We start from the raw sequence: 18,225 nt of genomic DNA on the forward strand, positions 1-18,225 counted from the left end.
CACGAATTATGGATCGGTACTTTAAAATCACCGAAGCAACTTCAGGAAGAAATGTATATTAAGCATCCATAACCACGGCTGAAAGGGCAAGCATGTTTGGTGTGACGGGGATTCGAACCCGCGACCCTCAGATTACGAGTTGAATGCCTTAACCCACCTGGCCATGCCGGGCCTCTCGACAAGAGAAGTCCTATTAATGGTGGGTACTGTTGAGTCACTGCCTTTCCTGGTCTACGAGTTCAAAAAAGTACGGATGATTAATGCAATTATTTCTGGTGTAGTTTAGCGCGAATTTCAGAAACATGTGATCACTCAGTTACTAACTAATAATTTAAAAAAAAAAAAAAGTTTCTAATGCACAGTAAGAAACAAAATAAAGTACGATCTCGAGCCAAGTGTCTGGGTTTGAAGTTCGCTGATAGAGGTGGACAAGCCAATAGGACTTGAGTCAAATGTGTGGTTCTGGCATGAAGGTGATAGAGGTGGGATTGAACCAAATGTCTGGCTTCGAGTTAAAGTGATGGAAGTGGGCAAATATTTAATCTGTTTCAGCCAGCAATGAAACAAGCTAAGAAATGGTAAAAAAGACTGGCGAGTGAGTCAAACTGTGCGGAAAAATATGGGAACGCCACGTCATGTTAAAGTGAAAAACAGTAAAGGTATATCTAGACAGCCTTATAATTATCCACATATTAGTCAGCCAAAGGAGTGTTTTTTCGTAAGTGCAGATTTAAATATATTTTGTGTTTACAAAATAAATACAGAAAAAGCTTCAACTTTTTTAGTTCCATTATAAAAAATGTGCACTGAATAGAATATCAGTTGTTTTGCGTTTTCAGTGGTTCCCCCGATAGGTCAGCAGTAAGTCCTTGGGGTTACAACGCTAAAACCTAACATTCGATTATCTGCGATAGCCAGAGCGTAGCTTTGCGCTAAATCAATCAATCTATTTATTGTTTTTATTATATATATGCACGTGTGTTTTAGACTTGGCTAAGCCTCTCCGACGGCTTAACGACGAGTCCTAGGACTTACACCGCTGTAAAGCGGGTTTTGACGCCAGCGTTAAGCACAGTAAATATAATCCATTGTAGAGCTTTGTGCTTAACGTGAACCAAACAAACAAAATGAACTTGGCTCGAAGAACCAACTCAATAGCCTGACTTCTAAAATTCTAATAAAGAGCACTTAAGTTCATAATAATATCGAAAAAGCTTAATCATTCTGCATGAAATAGAAATAATATCACAAAAATATATTCACAACTAGAAGAAGGCACCATGTGCTACTTCTCAGTCACACCAAACGTGCTCGCCCTTTCAACCGTGGGGGGCGTTATAAAGTTACGTTCAATCCCACTATTCGTTGGTAAAATAATAGCTCGAGAGTTGGTAGTGAGTGGTGATGACTAGCTGCCTTCCCTCTAGTCTTACACTGCTAAATTAGGGACAGCTAGCATCGATAATCCACGTGTAGCTTTGCGCAAAATTCCAAACAAACCAAACTATCTGCCACTAGTTCTTTAGCGTATGTGTGCGTTTTCTTATAGCAAAGCCACGTTGGGCTATCTACTAAGTACACCGAGGGTAATCGAACCCCCTGATTGTAGGGTTGTAAATCCGTAGACTTACCGCTGTACTAGCGGAGGACTTTAGGGTATGTAGAAGGAAAAACGTTTCTTAAAACTGCATCGTTTTATACTTTTTTTTTTTCTTTTTTTTTTATGGTGACCATGCCTGATATATCATTTAGAATGAATCATGCATTGTTTTAATACTTTTAATGTCATTAAAAGTATTTAAAGTTGTCCTTGGGGAATTATTCTTCATCCGAGATTTATTATGTTCCTCGTCGTTAACTCAGAAAATTTTATGTAAAACGATTTTGAATAATTAACTTAGGTTATTCATCAGTATCTTAAAACACGTTGAAAATAAGAATCTATGTAAAGTTTTATACCTTTAAACTAATAGAAAGTTTTAATCACAACCTGAACAACATCGTTAGTTACTTAGAAACATACAATACTTTCTCCTCTATCAGGGTTTGTTATGGACTTTGAGTATAATGTAAATATTACACTGAATATTTAAATAAAAGATTACAATGTTTAACTGCCAAGTATGATAATCTAGATACCTTTCATAGTCCAGACAGGTTCTTTGCACGAATTAGTTATTATAAGGAAAACATCTACTTAAATCAATTTATTTGGTGAGCGCAATAGTCACATGATCATATACGCTCATTGAGCGTGTGCCTTTGTGTTTATATAGGGGGTGGACAAAAAAAGTGGCCCCTTAAAAATGTTGTTCATTTGTTATATCTTTTATTAGATAACAGAATAATATATAAAACTATATGTTTTTGAACACACTTGAAAAGACCTGTTCAAATATGATCTCAAATCTTTAAGATATCTTTTAACGACTCCACAATTACAGAGAAACTTATTTGATCATTTTGTAGGCTAATTAGAATACCAAGATCTAAGCACGTGCACAACTCTTTTTATGAGAATGTGAAACTAAAATTATGAAGAAGTTCAAGTACTTACGAAAGTTAAAACTTGAAATCATATCTGAACAGATCTCGTCGAGTGCGTTCTGTTATCTAATAAAAGATATAACAAATTATAAACATTTCCAAGAAGGGCGTTTTTTGTCCACTCCCTGCACACACACACACACACACACGCGCGCGCTTATGATCACGTGACTATTATGACTCACTTTATTTATTACTAATTTTTCTCTAACTACTTGTTATTTGTTTTAGTAAAATATTGCACAACAAGATATCTGTGCTCTGTCTACCATGGAGATCAAATCCTTCATTTTAGTAAAGTCCGTAAATTTTCCACAACTAAGATAAAAATTAAATTTGACTAAAATAGGCCCCCTACTCAAATTCGTGCAGAAGCTTTATTAATCTAGATGAAAAATGATTTAAAAGTTTATAAATTTAAATTACAAACATAATATATCAACGTTTGTCTGGGTTTCAAATTCATTCTCTTTCTTTTTATCAGGATTTAGATCTAAAAACCAAGGAGGGTCAGGTTCATTGCCTATTCCTCCCTGCTGTACGTTGGTGCAGTTTCTAATGAATGTGTTTTGAAATACTATACGAGAGCAGAGTAAACGTCACGTACTTCGGCTCCTCCCTCATTATGTATTATTTATAAATACATTCCTGTAGATATACTACTTTTTTTCTAACAGTTCAAACTATTCACATAAGTTGTTGTACTGGGAACAAGCACACACTCCAGTGGCTGCAAGTACAGCGTTAGCGAACAGTCTCTGAGCTGTGTCATCTAATTGGTCTTAACTTAAGTTGGAAAAGTTCAGAAGGCACCTCGATTGTTCGCGCCTCACTGAACTCAACTTTAGCGTGTCACACTCAAGGATGTTCCTCCGTAAAACAACTTTCTGGAAGACATGAAAAGTTTGTTTTCTGACCAGTCTTCTTGATTAGATCGATGTTATTTGCAAATAACATTTCCAGGCCGATTCTGGCACACGAAGTTAAATACGATTAAAACTTTGCCTTTCACACAAAACAGCAGTTATGAGTAAAGTAGCTACTCTCAACACAGATGCACCAATCACTTACCTAGTAGTATGCAGTATTTGTACTAGTTCGTAACATGGTATAAAGTTAAGTTAATAACAGTATGGTCAAGAGTGTGATTTTTTTGTCTATCCTAAGTATTTTAGGAGTGAATTTCAGTCTCATTCTGTGTGTCATTCAAATCATCTTCAGAACACAGCAGGCTAAGAAACAACCTCTTCTTCACGTGTATTATCTATCTAATCAAAAACACCTTAGGTGTGTGTGTGGGGGTAGACGTGGAAAAAAGGATTAAGCACGCGACTTAAATGAAAAAAATTATGGTACTTCTATTCATTGTAAAAATTTTGAAAAAGACCGAAAGTTTTCTTTAAACAAATGAGGGTTTTCTGGGAAGTACTGCACGAGAAGTATGTTAGTATTGCGCTCATTAGTCATACGGAACTAATTCCATCAAAATGATTCAATGTACAGAGATGAAAAGTTCCGTAAATTTTACTGATATAAACCGTAAATTATTTGTATATTAAAAGTGGTGCAGTTTATCGAAGAAATAACAACTTTATTTTAAGAACTCAGTACTACATTTAAAAAATATACATCAATAAAGATATAATCAAACTCTCACATGAAGTCATAGTGAAAGTCGTGTTTTAATTAAAATTGTGTTTTATTATAAATAGAAGGTTCTTGTACAAGGCCCGGTGGTTAGAGCACTCGACTCGTAATCCGAGGGTTGCGGGCTCTAATCCTCGTCGCATCAAACATGCTCACCGTTTCAGCCGTGTAGGCGTTATAATGTGACGATCAATCCCACTATTCGTTGGTAAAAGACTAGCCCAAGAGTTGGCGGTGGGTGATGATGACTAGTTGTCTTCCCTCTAGTCTTACACTGCTAAATTAGGAACGGCTAGCGCAGATAGCCGTCGTGTAGCTTTGAGCGAATTCCAAAACAATCTTGTACATACCACAACCATTTTTCTAATTGTAAGTGTTTTTTGAAGGATAAGAAGTGATTCCTTTCGCTTGTTGAAGAAATAAACTAAAAATGTTTCCTAGATGTTTCTTTCTTTGAACTTCATGCTTCTAGTTTTACATCAAACTTTGAAAACGGTTCACAATTCTTTCAAACTGATATCAGAGGATATCTTCAATCGCTTGCAACATTACCAAGAAAAATATATGAAATTTCCAGTCTTCTTTAGTCATCACTCACCCGTCCAAAGAAATCAGAATAACACTTGAGACATTTCCCTTCTACTGTTATCAAGTCACTTACTCCTAGCAGCCAACATCATAACCAATCAAATTTTAAATGCGCAGTTAACACTGCACAATGTTAGCAAACAGCATAAGTTCTGCTACACCCATTCCAAGAATATAAAAACTCTTATTACCAGACGGATATACGAGGGCTGTTCAAAAAATACGCGGACTGTTTGAATTGCGCGGCTCCAGTTGGTTCCAGGGGAATCCGCATGGTGTCGCTAGGTTCGCACAGATCAGCTGATTACGACGCCATTTCCCGATTGCAGATATCTTCATTTGTGTATTAGCTACGCGGTTTTAAGTGAAGTGCGATTTTTTCGTTTGGCGGATTTCAGAATGAATGACCTGAAGGAGCAACGACTTGCTGTGAAATTTTGTGTTAAACTTGGAAAATCTGCGACTGAAACTTTTGCTATGCTTAACACGGCTTACGGTGATGTTGCTATGAAGCGTACGGCATGTTTCAAGTAGCATGAACGTTTTAAGGATGGTCGACAGTCCATTGAAGATGATGAGCGTCCTGGACGTCCTTCCACGTCAACTGACGACCCACACATCGACAAAATCAACACCCTGGTGCAGGAAAATCGACGTCCAACTGTCAGGGAGCTTGCTGAAGAGTGTGGGATATCAGTTGGATCTTGTTACGAGATTTTGACCGAAAAATTGAAGATGCACCGCGTTGCTGCGAAATTCAGCCCTCAGAACTCGTGAGTTTTTGGCCAAACACTCGATCACTGTTCTTCCCCACCCCCCTACTCACCTGACCTTGCTACTTGCGGTTTTTTCTTGTTCCCCAAACTCAAAAGACCCTTGAAAGGAAGAAGATTTGAGACGATTCCCGAAATTAAGGCACATGCCACGAAGGAGCTGGAGGACATTACAAAAGAAGCGTACCAGGACTATTTCAACAAGTGGAAACACAGTTGAAATAAGTGTGTGCGTTGGGGAGGAGAGTACTTTGAAGGGGTCCCAGACCTGTAACTTCTAAATAAAGTACATTTTGTTTTATGACTTCAGTCTGCGTATTTTTTGAACAGACCTCGTATATTCAAGTAGACTGCTTACCACCTACTGAGTAAAACTACCTAACTGTATTTAAGTGTAGAAACAACAATAATCACAAATTGTTTTCTTTATTCTGAAAAGAAGTGAATATAGAATAAAAGTTCATACAGTAAACTATGATATATATTTTTAAACGCAAAGAAATGTTACGAACAAACTAGTTAAGGGTTTTAAAAAAATTAGTTTGGCTGTTGTTTAGCACAAAGCTACACTATGGATTCTGTGTTCTACCCGCTACGTATCTTGAAATTGTAATTTTAAAAGTCATAATCTTACAAGCTTGCGCCAAGCGATTAGGGGTAGGTAAAAAGGTATAGAGGGTGAGTGAGCATAACCAGGACTCGAGTAATTTGAATAACAATAAACCCTAAAATCTAAAGTTGCAGGCCAGTCAAGTGTATGATAAATAATATAGTTTCCAAAAACATCAATCAATTTGATAATAGGTTACAAACGTACGAATAATCACTTTGGGTTGGGAAAAGGCTTTTGATACGTTGGCAAGTAGAGCTTTAAGTAATTTTTGGTGGAAGTGATTTGGTATCAAGAAGAAATGGAAAATTTTTTCATCGTCATCATGATTTTCATAACAAACTGCTTGGATTACTATCTTATAAACTTCAATAGTTGTCTGGATTTGATGGCCGAAAGTGGAAGCATCAACAACTGATTACAACGGTTTCTTGTTCTCAATCAGAAAGAACGTGAAAAACTGACTTCTTAGTTCTACCATCTGATTATTATGGTTGTCAGAGGCATTAAAAAGAATCAACAATTGACTACAATGGTTTCCTCTTCTGGTTCTTTGACCTATGGTCAGTGGGTATCGTGGCAGACGGTTTCTTAACAATCCCTATGCAGTCTACTCGTCAAATTACATGAATAGCAGAGATAAGTCACAGAAGCTGACCAAGACGTATGTATAAAGTTTTGTAAATGATCAACAGAGTTCTAGTTTATGGATAATTATGCCCAGAAAGTATTTTGTATAGATATGGCAATGTTTTAAGTCAACTGTAAAAGAAAAGAAATTCTGAAACTGTTGGCAACGAAACCCTAAATGTGTTCAGGAACCGGACAGTTTAATATCTTTAAATATTTTATCCAAAGGATTCCTTCTTTCTTTCTTTCTTTTTTTGCAGGAACACGCAATTTGAAAAAAACTCCAGAATGTGGTATCAGCAAGAGTGGCGTTCCACTATTGTTGGATATGCAAGACTGTTAAACAGTTATGATATTTATGTGGCGATTTAATATTTAACAATTACTTAGTCATATAACGTGCTAAATTATTTCAAAAGTGATAGTTATGACAAGTTTCATCGTTGGATGTAGGCCATTGTACATATTTAAGTACAAATAACCCTGCTGTCATTTCAGGTTTATTTGGGCAATTGCACTCAATTAATACAACCAGTATTTAGTTATTTTTAGGTTTTCTAGGAAACTTGATAATGGATATCTTTTGTAATACTTGACACCGTTGGTACTTGAAACTCCACAATTACAAAATCTGATGCCTTTACTTGCAAACCCATGTTTATAAAAAAAATATTTATGGAACGTCCAATTGTCTTTGGTTTTCTCAACTCCGATTATTTTCTTTTTCTTACATAGACAAATTTTATGTATATTAAAACGTGCATTATTACTAAAAAATTCCTTCGACCATGAGCTCTCTAAGAATTGAAGATGTCAGGGCTATTTGATTGGAGCAAATGTTTGCTTGTTTGTTTTGAATTTCGCGCAAAACTACTCGAGGGCTGCGCTAGCCATTCCTAATTTAGCAGTGTAAGACTAGAGGGAATGCAGCTAGTCATCACCACCCACCGCTAACTCTTGGACCACTCTTTGACCAACGAATAGTGGGATTGACCGTCACATTATAATGCCCCTACAGCTGAAATGGCGAGCATGTTTGGTGCGACCGGGATTCGAACCCGCGACCCTTGGATTATGAGTCGATTGCTTCAGCATACTTGGACATGTCATGTTTTTTTGTTTTTACAGCAAAGCTACCTCTGGCCATCCGCTGGGCTCACCAAGGGGAATTGCATCCCTGATTTTAGCTTTGAAATCAATACTAGCGGGGGTGGGCAAATGTTTGCTATTAAGTAGGATAATTAGTCTGATAACATTAAATTTAAATTAAACACATTGATAATGTTTAATGTGTTATTACCAAGGCAAATATAGTAATAACATACACTTTTATGTAAAGTGTAAAATTTTTAAGCATCCTTTGCATCTATGATTTAACATTTTTTTATTAAAAAGAACAACATAGAAAGCTAAGTTTAGAGAAATTTTATTTCCACAACAGATGAAACTACATCAACATGAATAAATTATTCCTACAACTACTAACATTAAAGGAAACCTTGTCATGCACTAGTGCCTCTGACCATTGCCAAAAGCAGTTCACTGTCAACTTGAGCACAGCAAACAAACTTGTTTAAGCTTTATATCTACCTTTAATAAGTATGAGCCTTATTTCAAAGTAGAAAAGTCCCAAGTGATCACATAGAAAATGCAGGCAAATCCCATCTTAACATTCGTACGAGTATTCATTCACAAATATTATTTTTACATAAAATAACAAATTACTTAGGAAAAGCTTTATACAGCAAATGCAAACGTTTCAGACACTAACCAAATACAAATAACATGATGTTGAACTGCATACGAGATACTGCTGATAGAATTTTTTAGCAGTTGCACCATTTCATAAGTATATTTTTTTCACTATCACTTTAAAGTCAGAAATATTTTTAAAAAATCACATCAAAATCTTCAGAGAATGTGTGATGATACCATGAGAGACAACTATTTATCTTTACGACACACATTAACTAATGTTGCAGGTTGACCTACTGCTTTACGATTGGAAAACTTAATGAGTTATAAACACTTTCAGAATCTGGGATTTTTTTGTCACTAAAATGTAATTTAAAGATGACAGAATAACTCCAAAGATGCAGTTATGTTCTACTTCATTTTTTTGCTTATTTAAAAATTAACAGTTTTAGCACTACTTATTTTGATAAGCATCAGAAAACTACAGTCTTGGTAAACATTAACAAACTGTTGTTACATGTCAAAATAAGTGAGTCTGGAAAGTAATACCAAGTAAGGTGCACAAATGACCAGTTGTTTTCAAATACTACAACATTTCTACTGATGTACATGAACATCCTTGAATAAAATCTTAGATGTAATTAAAGCTAATCAACTACAGCTGCTTGTAAAAAAAAAATATGATCAAGAAATAAATACAGAAAAGAACTTTCAAGATGTTTCTTCATAGAAATGTCATGATTTTTCCACTATCCACCTGGTGTGTGATAGTATAACTAATTACATAAATCATACTTAAATAACAAATTTTCTTCAAAAAAGAGGAAATATTTATAGTATACCTAAGGTTTTCTTGAAATAATGTCAGTTTCTTTTATTAGAATATCTCATTACATAATAATAATAAATTGTTTATTTTTTGTTCCACATAAGGCACCAAAAATGCTTTAACTGTCTACTTATGATTAAAGATTCTAGCAAATCAAATGCTTTCCTTGTTAGAAAACTTTAAATATTTTTTTAAAGAATTAATACACATAAATACTGCAAGAAAAAAAAATGTTGTAATTTTCAACATGACCTAAAATATATATTAATATTCAACAACAAAATATAGAAAAAACACCCAAAACAAACAGCTTACCATCTCATTTTTTTTTAAAAGTTTTATCCACTTTCACAAATCACCATTATAAATTTTGGTTATGTAAAGAAAACAAACTAAAGAGCTGCATTCTGCCTAATATTTTACGTTTCAGGACAATAATAATCAGGTATGATACACATCCAATTTGATTCAAATAAAGAACGTAAGGATTTACATATCAAAATATAGTTAAAAAAATCACAATACACAAGTATGTAAATTATAACACCACAAGTCAAGTTTTCTTTGGCTTTTGCATAGTTGCTACAAAAATTTAAATACAAACTATTTATATGAGAGTTTACCAATGAAAAAAGAAAACAAATTGTCATATATATTCAAGATGTTTAAAAGCTCCTTTAGTATTGAAGATCTCAATTTATTGCATTATATATAAGTGAAAAAATAACAGTAAGCAAACTTTTAGACGTCAAAAACAGCCAAATTACTAAATGAGTATTTTGGTTATAAGTAACCTGTTAACATTTGTCATAGTTATTTGAGATATTCCTTGCCCAAAATTCAGGGCGAGATATCAGTATATAAACCTGGTAACATTTTAGGTAAAAACAAAATTCATCAACCAATCAATCTTGGATGTAAATGTAATGAGAAACAATTGATAAAACATTATTAACAATATTAATACTTTTACAATTTATGCAAGATTGAAGCCATTACTTTCTAGGTAACCCAATGTGTTGGATAACATCTGTCTTTTCATTTCAATAATGAAAACAAATTACCAAAATAAAAGCTGATAAAACAACTAAAAATAAGTAACATACATCTGTATGGTATGCACTGCAGCTGTGTCATGAAACACTGAAAATCAACATAATTAACAAAAAAATCAAAAGTTTCAATATAAAACTATAATATTTGACACACCTAGGGTATAAAGCCAAAGTAATAAATATTTTATCATTATTCTAGGTGGTACTGAATTTTGTGGTACAAATTAAAAATAAATGTAAAAGATTCTGTAGTTTCATATCAATGACAATGTGATAGTTAACATTACTTTATTAACTGGTAATACCATTTTTCAAATATATATAATTCATTAACATGCATCTAGGAATTGTTTAAAATCTTTAGACCAAAATAACACATCTTTTTGTTGAATCATATAATATAAAAAAAATGCTACTGTGAATGAAAACAAACATACAAAGCAATGTGTAACAGTTTCTCAGAGTGACTATGTAATTAATATCCAATATCTGACATGGTTAACTTTCAATGAAACCAACAACTTAGTAACGTATCTTTTGTTTGAAATCAATCTGGTTTGCTAACACAATTTTGAAAACTGTCAAGTGAATATTTCTGTTTTGCATAAGTAAAATATTTGTTTATTTTTTTTACAACATCAAAACACTGACTATTTACAAAGATAAATAAGAGAAAAAAAGATTAGCAAAAATATAGCTTTTCATAAAGGAAATATCTGTTACTTTGTTTATTAATGATAGTATTCTTGTTTTCAGCCCACAAAGTTTATTTTATCTAAATATACTGATTTGAGATAAAATGTAAACAACTAACTTTATTACATTACTGGGAGACCTGTAATGAATTAACTAGCTTACAAATAAAGTTGCTCATAAATTAAACAGCATTGCACAATTAACCATCCTTTAATTTCTATCTTGGGATCAAACTCGGTACAACAGCACAAATCCAGAAAATATTCATAAACTTAATAAATGGCAAACATTTTGATTCATTGAACTATAGAGAGAGAGAGAATTAAGTCTTCCTTTAAACTGTTAATCTTACAACATCAGTGAACAGTTAACTTTATAAAGTTAGATATAAAGTGATCAATCACAAGAACCACTGAGAATAAATTCACATACATGTACCTAAAGAAATGTACAATGCTTGTAAAGCTACATCAAATCCAGAAAATGTGTATAAATACAATACTGGCATTATTAAGTCACATCATATTCAAAACTCTATTTTAATAAGGATATTAATTCAAAAATATGACATTAAAAATTTACCAACAAAAATTAGAATATACCTGACTGACTTGTTTTTAACATAGCATGCAATATAGTAACCCTTCACAAGTATTTTTGTTAATGGAAGTACAAAAAAGTTTTGAAAGTAAACTAATAATGTTATTATACATCAAATACATTAAAAATTGCTGTTAAAAGCAACTAATGTCTTGCTACATGTTTTTGCCTTTTTGTTTTGGTCACTATACAGTGTTTACAAAGCATAAAAATAATACAAAAAAAATGCAATAACACTGTTTGTTCCCTGGAGCTTCATGTGCTATGCAAAACAGTTGAGTGTATATGATATAGTCCAGTAATACAATGAACATTGGAACAAATGATCTTTTCATCCTGGTTGCCTCAGCTTTTGCAGATTTTACTTATTTTTGTGCACTACTTGATTGCACTTAATGTATATTTAGTTTGTTTTTTGTTCAAAGCTATTACAAGATTTCTCAGCTAATACACTTGTATAAAAAGGCTGCAAGGAAACTAACTTCTCTAGGTGATGTCAATAAAAATCAATATTAAGTCTGCATTTCCTCTAATAATTTGTGTACATTAATGAAAAAACTTATAAACTGTACAACTGTTTTAAAAGAAAGATGGACAACTTGGCAATTATACAGCATGAGATAGAATGTGAACAATAATTGAAATTAGATGACAAAACCAAAGAAACAAATTAATTTTGTATTGAAAGTACTTCAAGTAACTTGTGACTGGGTAAATAAAATGCAAAAGTTTATTCATTTTTTACATTTTCATAAACTAATAATTGTTTTGAGAAAAAAAAATCAGTTAGTGATAATAACCATATAATGCAAAATGCTAATTACGACAGCATCTATAAAACTACCTCATAAATGTCATGCAATACTGGATGGATTTTTCTCAATGACAGTTTAGAAATAAAAAGGTTATGTGAACAATGGTTTTATTTTTAATGTTACAAAAAAAACCTATTTTTTTTCTATTGCAAGCTTTCAGACCTCTCACTAGAACCTTAATCAACCTACTAAACAATGACTTGCTAATTTTCATCTGAATGTATTGTTCATTTTCCTAGAGAATGCTCCAATAAGAAAGTTAAAATCTACAATAAAAAACAAAATTTAATTTGTTATTTAAGACTCATAACAAATTCTCACCACTGGCAAATCTGTTTTAATAATAACTGAAAAATTAGAAGATAATACAAAAACTCAAATCTTTCTTTCAAATAATGTACTCACTAAAATATGGCTAACTTAACACATAGGAAAAGCTGCTGACCACTGCTAAATACAACTGTTCCCAATGTGATGCATATTTTCATGATGCCATCAAGATGGTCCTTGAGTGCTTCAAACTGGCTATCATTTTCAGCTAAAATATAAGACAAATACCTGTTTCTTCCAAGAGCACAGTACATCCTTATTCACAGAATACGAGATGAGCAAATGTCGGTTGCATTGATGTACTCTTTGTATAACTATACATACATACATACAAAGTGAAATGCATATATATATATTTTATAGCATACATGCTGTCCAAACCTGCAAAGAAAAAATGATAACAGTTCTAGATTTTTTTAAGAAACAAAATGTGAAAAATTTAGATTATAAAACTCAATCCTTATATTGATTTATAAAAAAGTAAAAACGAATATTATTATTTTTAAAGCATTTGATTTAACACTGCATTTTTTAACAAGATAACTCACTTTCCTCTTAATAACCATTACAGAGGGATTAACCACTACACACAGGTAGATTTTGTTGCTCACTCCCATTTGTTTTTGATGAGATAAAGCAGGATTTTCTGAACTTAAAAGTGAGTAAGCCATTTAAAGCTAATTGATGACCATACTTCACAGTTATCAGGGATATTTATTAAATTTCTTTGTTATCAAAATTCTGAGTGCATGTAAGAACTAATAAAATTTGTCATAACGCATATGAGACAGTGTTCATAAAACACACTGACAGTAGTAGAAACCTTTAAGTTGTATATATCTGCTACAAGAATAAAGTGATTGTAGTAAAATATTGTTGCTAGGTAATCTTTCTCAGATGTGAGAGATAATCCTGTTGTTTTTGAATATGTATTTCAGAAATAGTAAATAGAGAATTAACAATAACAATAAAGAAAAAAAAAGATAATAACATTAAGGTTAGCACAATAAAATTAAAGTATTTAACAAAGGTGTATATTAACTCTCACTTGTTAGACCAAGGGTGATGTAGACAACAATCATGTTATGGTTAAATCTTGAGCAGTATAGTTAATAGTATTACAAGAAAAAAACATTACAGCCACAAATATTTATTCTGATTGCTACCAGTAACATGGTTTCAGAATACCAGGCCTACTGGTACCACAGTTTAAGCTATACTTTGAGTGTAACTGGTAGTAGATTAGCTGAAATGTATTTCTGCCACTAAAATTTATTATATTTAACTGCTGCAAGTAACAAGGAATATTCAAGTATACAGAAGGTGAAATGCATTATATTAATTTTGAATAAGCAAATCACATAAAAACCATTGCCTATAAAGTTTCAGTTCAACAAAATGTATCAAAACTATAAACATTGGCATTTTGTAGGTAATGTGATGTCACAAGATTAGTTTTAGGTATAGAATGTAATAGCCACTTCCATTGCAAAATATTCATACATTCAGCTTATAAAAGATGGGTAAAAATTGGGGATTTAGAAATTCCAACATGACAATATCTACTGTGAGTGTCAATGGAAAAAAAAAATCAACCTAAAGAATTATAAGAGTAACAGAAAGGCACCCCTTGGGGATCTTTGAGGTGTGCAACAACAACAAAAGCATTCCCAGGAACATTTTCTAAAACAATATTTCTCATTGTAACCCTAAAATAAAGTATTTCAAAATATCTTTTATTTTAATTGTGCTTTTTATAATGTTGACCTGGGTAATTAGATCTTGGTTTATAACATTAAAATATAAAATTAAATGCTTTATGTAATGACTAAAGATCATAAATGTTTATTTTTTTCTTTACTGAAGTTAGGAAATGTTCCCACTAAGAGGAAGAACTGACAACTAGCATTAGATGCCTTGTAATTTTCTAGTTTGAGTCAGAGTTATTTTAAAATATTTTGGGCATTTCCTGATAAGCCACACCTCAATAACAATAGCAGACTTTAACTCTTCAAGTTAAAACTCAGTTATTTGCCATTAAATATCCAGAATCATTTAAAAAAAAAAAAAACCTAAGGCTGTTATTAACTGCATTCATAGAACAAAGAAATGTGAACCACATACCAAGGATACACTTTTAATGGAGATACAAAAGATTCTTTGAAATAACAATAGATAATCAATATTCCTATCTGAAACTGAGGATAATCCTTTCAATTACCTTTCCTTTTTTTATTTTTTACCTCTTCTATGAAGGAAACACACACAATATATTCTGAAGTGCTATTATTCATAATGTATATTTTATCTTTTAAACACATTGCTTGTTAGAGATGGCATGGGAAGAGGATATCATGTAGACTGTTCAATTACAGAACAAAAAATAATGTTGGTGATGCAACAGATTAAATTAGATTTTGCAACAGCCGATGATGATTTCAGCAGTACAAAAGTACTAATGATTAAAAAAGACTAAGTTGAGATATTATCACTCTAATGCTGCAGTTCTTTGTTTAAAGCTGTTGAAAAGAAACTTTATCAGTTGCCTTGATTCTATCATCTGGGAAACTATTTTGAATATATTCTATGTACAAATGCATGCAAGACAGCAATTTTGAAGTTACTTTGAAAACAGAAGAAGCAGCTAGTCCTGCAGTTCATATCATATTCATGATTTAAAGTCAACTCTTTAAAAAAATGTGTACATGACTCTTTTAATTGACATGTATTGTGTGAACAAATTACAATTTGTTACTACTAGTCAAAAACTTATTATTAAAGCCATGTTTGAAAGCTCAAGTATGTCTTGTGAAAAATGTGACACAGGCACAGATTGTCTCTTGTAACTCTACGCATTAAGTAAGATAAATAAACTCAGTTGTTGATCAACCTAATGGTAATATGTAAAGAATGTGTAGATTACACATATTTTGTATCAATAAACTAAGACACTACTAGTTCTTCACTTAAGATTTGTTATAAAACCATCCAATGCCCCCTGCTAGTACAGTAGTGAGTCTACAGATTTACAACACTAAAATCATGGGTTTGATTCCCCTCAGTGGGCTCAGCAGATAGCTCTATGTGGCTCTGCTATAAAAAAACACACACACACAAAATCATCCAAACATTGATCAAAACTCAATTACATATTAATGACACTTTTTTAAATTTATCTACTTACAATAAATATTCTAAGCAATATGAAAAATGTTTTCCTTAGATTAACCTGAAGATGACCTAGGAAGGTCGAAACACTGTTTTCTGCTTTATTAGTAAAAGTGTTAATACCCATATCAGCCATTCTGAGATATATTTTTTTATTTCAAGTGGGTTTCTTGTCATTAAGAATTATACATTTTTACATCATTTATGTTCCTACTTTCCCTAAAAATAATTGGGCACTAACTGTGTGTTCAGATGTCATCATCTAGCAACTGAAAAACTTAGAGCTATGATATTTTGCATAGTTCAAAGTAGTTGCTAATTTTTCTGTAATAAACATCTTTCATTCTTCATAAAATTTCATAACAAGAATTTTACTGCAAAATCTAATTTTTAGTTGGCTAAGTTCAAGTTTTTATAAGATATACTTCAAAGTAAAATTTTACCCAGTCTAGGTTTTAAAATAATATTTTTACTTCTTGTTGTATGTCATGGTGAATATTACAAAATAACATTTATGATTTAAATGACACAATGTATAGATAGTTAATTTATAAAACAGTTTTTTATTTTATTACATTTTCAGTATGATTAAGTTTTACTAAAGTTTCACAGCAGTTTATAATTGAGACAGTTATCTGATTCTAGCTAATATGCTGAAGTGGTATATTGTATTTGGAAAGTTAAAAGCATATGATTTAGTGTTAGGAGATTTATCAAAACTATTTTACAAAAAGATTAAAATGTAGCTTTACACCATATCTAACTACTTAAAAGCAATTCTTTAACACATTCTTCAATACTCTTTTTTTTTTAATGATGCATATTACTAATTTACCCACACAAACAACTCCCTCTGCCAATTAGAGATATAATTATTTAAGTTAAACTACAAAACTGTGATAATATAACTATAAACATTTGCAGTACACAACATAATATTAAGAGATAAATTTATTTACTTTGCTGTTGTAAAATGGCTTTAAGTCTCAAATTAGTGTCTAATAAAAGATAACTTGCAAATTTATTATTGTTGTTTGTTATTAAACACAAAGTGCCAACTGTGCTCTGCCCACCACATGTATAGAAACACACTTTCTAACAGTGGACGTCCATAGACATACCAATGTACCACTAGGGGGGATACAAACATATTATTGTTGACAAAAACACGAAGCGTTCAGTATCTTAGTGAAAGCTAGAGGTGTAAAAAATAAATAAATAAAATCACTAGTTCATTCTGGAAATAACAGAAAAATAACTAAAATATTACAAGCTATCTATTACAGTAATAAGTATGTATAAAACTGTAGAGGAATGCTATAAATTACAAAAATTGAATGATATTTTGATAAAGAAATGAAATGTTAAAACTTCAGTAACTGTCAAATAAAGAACACATACCAGCATACTGAAACCCACATCGTAGTGTACTAAAACTGAATGTGGTGATTAGCAGTTATTATACAGAAAACACTGAAGATAGGTGGTTGGTACAAAGCCTTCTTGAACGTCCCCTCTGCGTACTCTCGTCCATCCGTCTCCTTGATCTAATTCCACAACTTCAAATTCCTCTCCTTCTTCCATTGGAATAGAACCTTCACTTTGAGCTGTATATAAAGTTTAAATATTAAAAGTAAGTATATGTTATATAAAGGGGAAAGTAAAAGCAACCTGTATTCAGTAAAAACCATACGATAGAGCTGTTACTATTGATACAAAAGTATCTAAAATCGAGTATACTGTTGAAGGCTCACAATATAGATTTGTCAATAACAATAAAAGGAAAGAATACAAAATTACTAAACTTGACTAACTAAAGGAGTGATAGAAAATTAATTATCTCTCTTAAATATATATAGTAAAAAAGGAGAATTGTTTGTTTGTTTGTTTTGTGAATTTCGCACAAAGCTACTTGAGGGCCATCTGCACTAGCCGTCCCTAATTTAGCAGTGTAAGACTAGAGAGAAGGCAGCTAGTCACCACCACCTACCACTAACTCTTGGGGTACCCTTTTACCAATGAATAGTGGGATTGACCATCTCATTATAAACATCCTCACGACTAAAAAGGCGAGCATGTTTTGTCTTAAGTTAGTAAATATGTAAGAAATATTTGAAAAAGTAATTCCTTAAAAATATGCATAAGCTTATTAATAATTTCCAAAAATATCCTTATAAGAACAGCATAATTTATTTTGGTCTAAGTCATGATATATAAAGTTTGAGGTAATATCTTTTACAAT

The 18,225-nt window shown here is 32.1% G+C and overlaps 1 protein-coding gene across 20 annotated transcripts in view; it reads right to left on the reverse strand.

Annotated features, from left to right (window-relative positions):
• Positions 1–8,205: 8,205 nt before the first annotated feature.
• LOC143244984 (formin-binding protein 1 homolog) overlaps positions 8,206–18,225 on the reverse strand; it is a 95,130-nt gene continuing 85,110 nt past the window's right edge. For all 20 annotated transcript variants that reach the window (XM_076490632.1, XM_076490648.1, XM_076490641.1 and 17 more), the window contains 2 exons: positions 17,385–17,590; positions 8,206–13,196 (listed from right to left, as the gene is read on the reverse strand). In XM_076490632.1, the coding sequence (XP_076346747.1) occupies positions 17,433–17,590 (158 nt within the window). In that variant the 3' untranslated portion in view covers positions 8,206–13,196; positions 17,385–17,432. The remainder of the gene's footprint in view (positions 13,197–17,384; positions 17,591–18,225) is intronic.

This window comes from Tachypleus tridentatus, chromosome 2 (assembly GCF_004210375.1).
Source record: "Tachypleus tridentatus isolate NWPU-2018 chromosome 2, ASM421037v1, whole genome shotgun sequence".
Classification (NCBI taxonomy): Eukaryota; Metazoa; Arthropoda; class Merostomata; order Xiphosura; family Limulidae; genus Tachypleus; species Tachypleus tridentatus.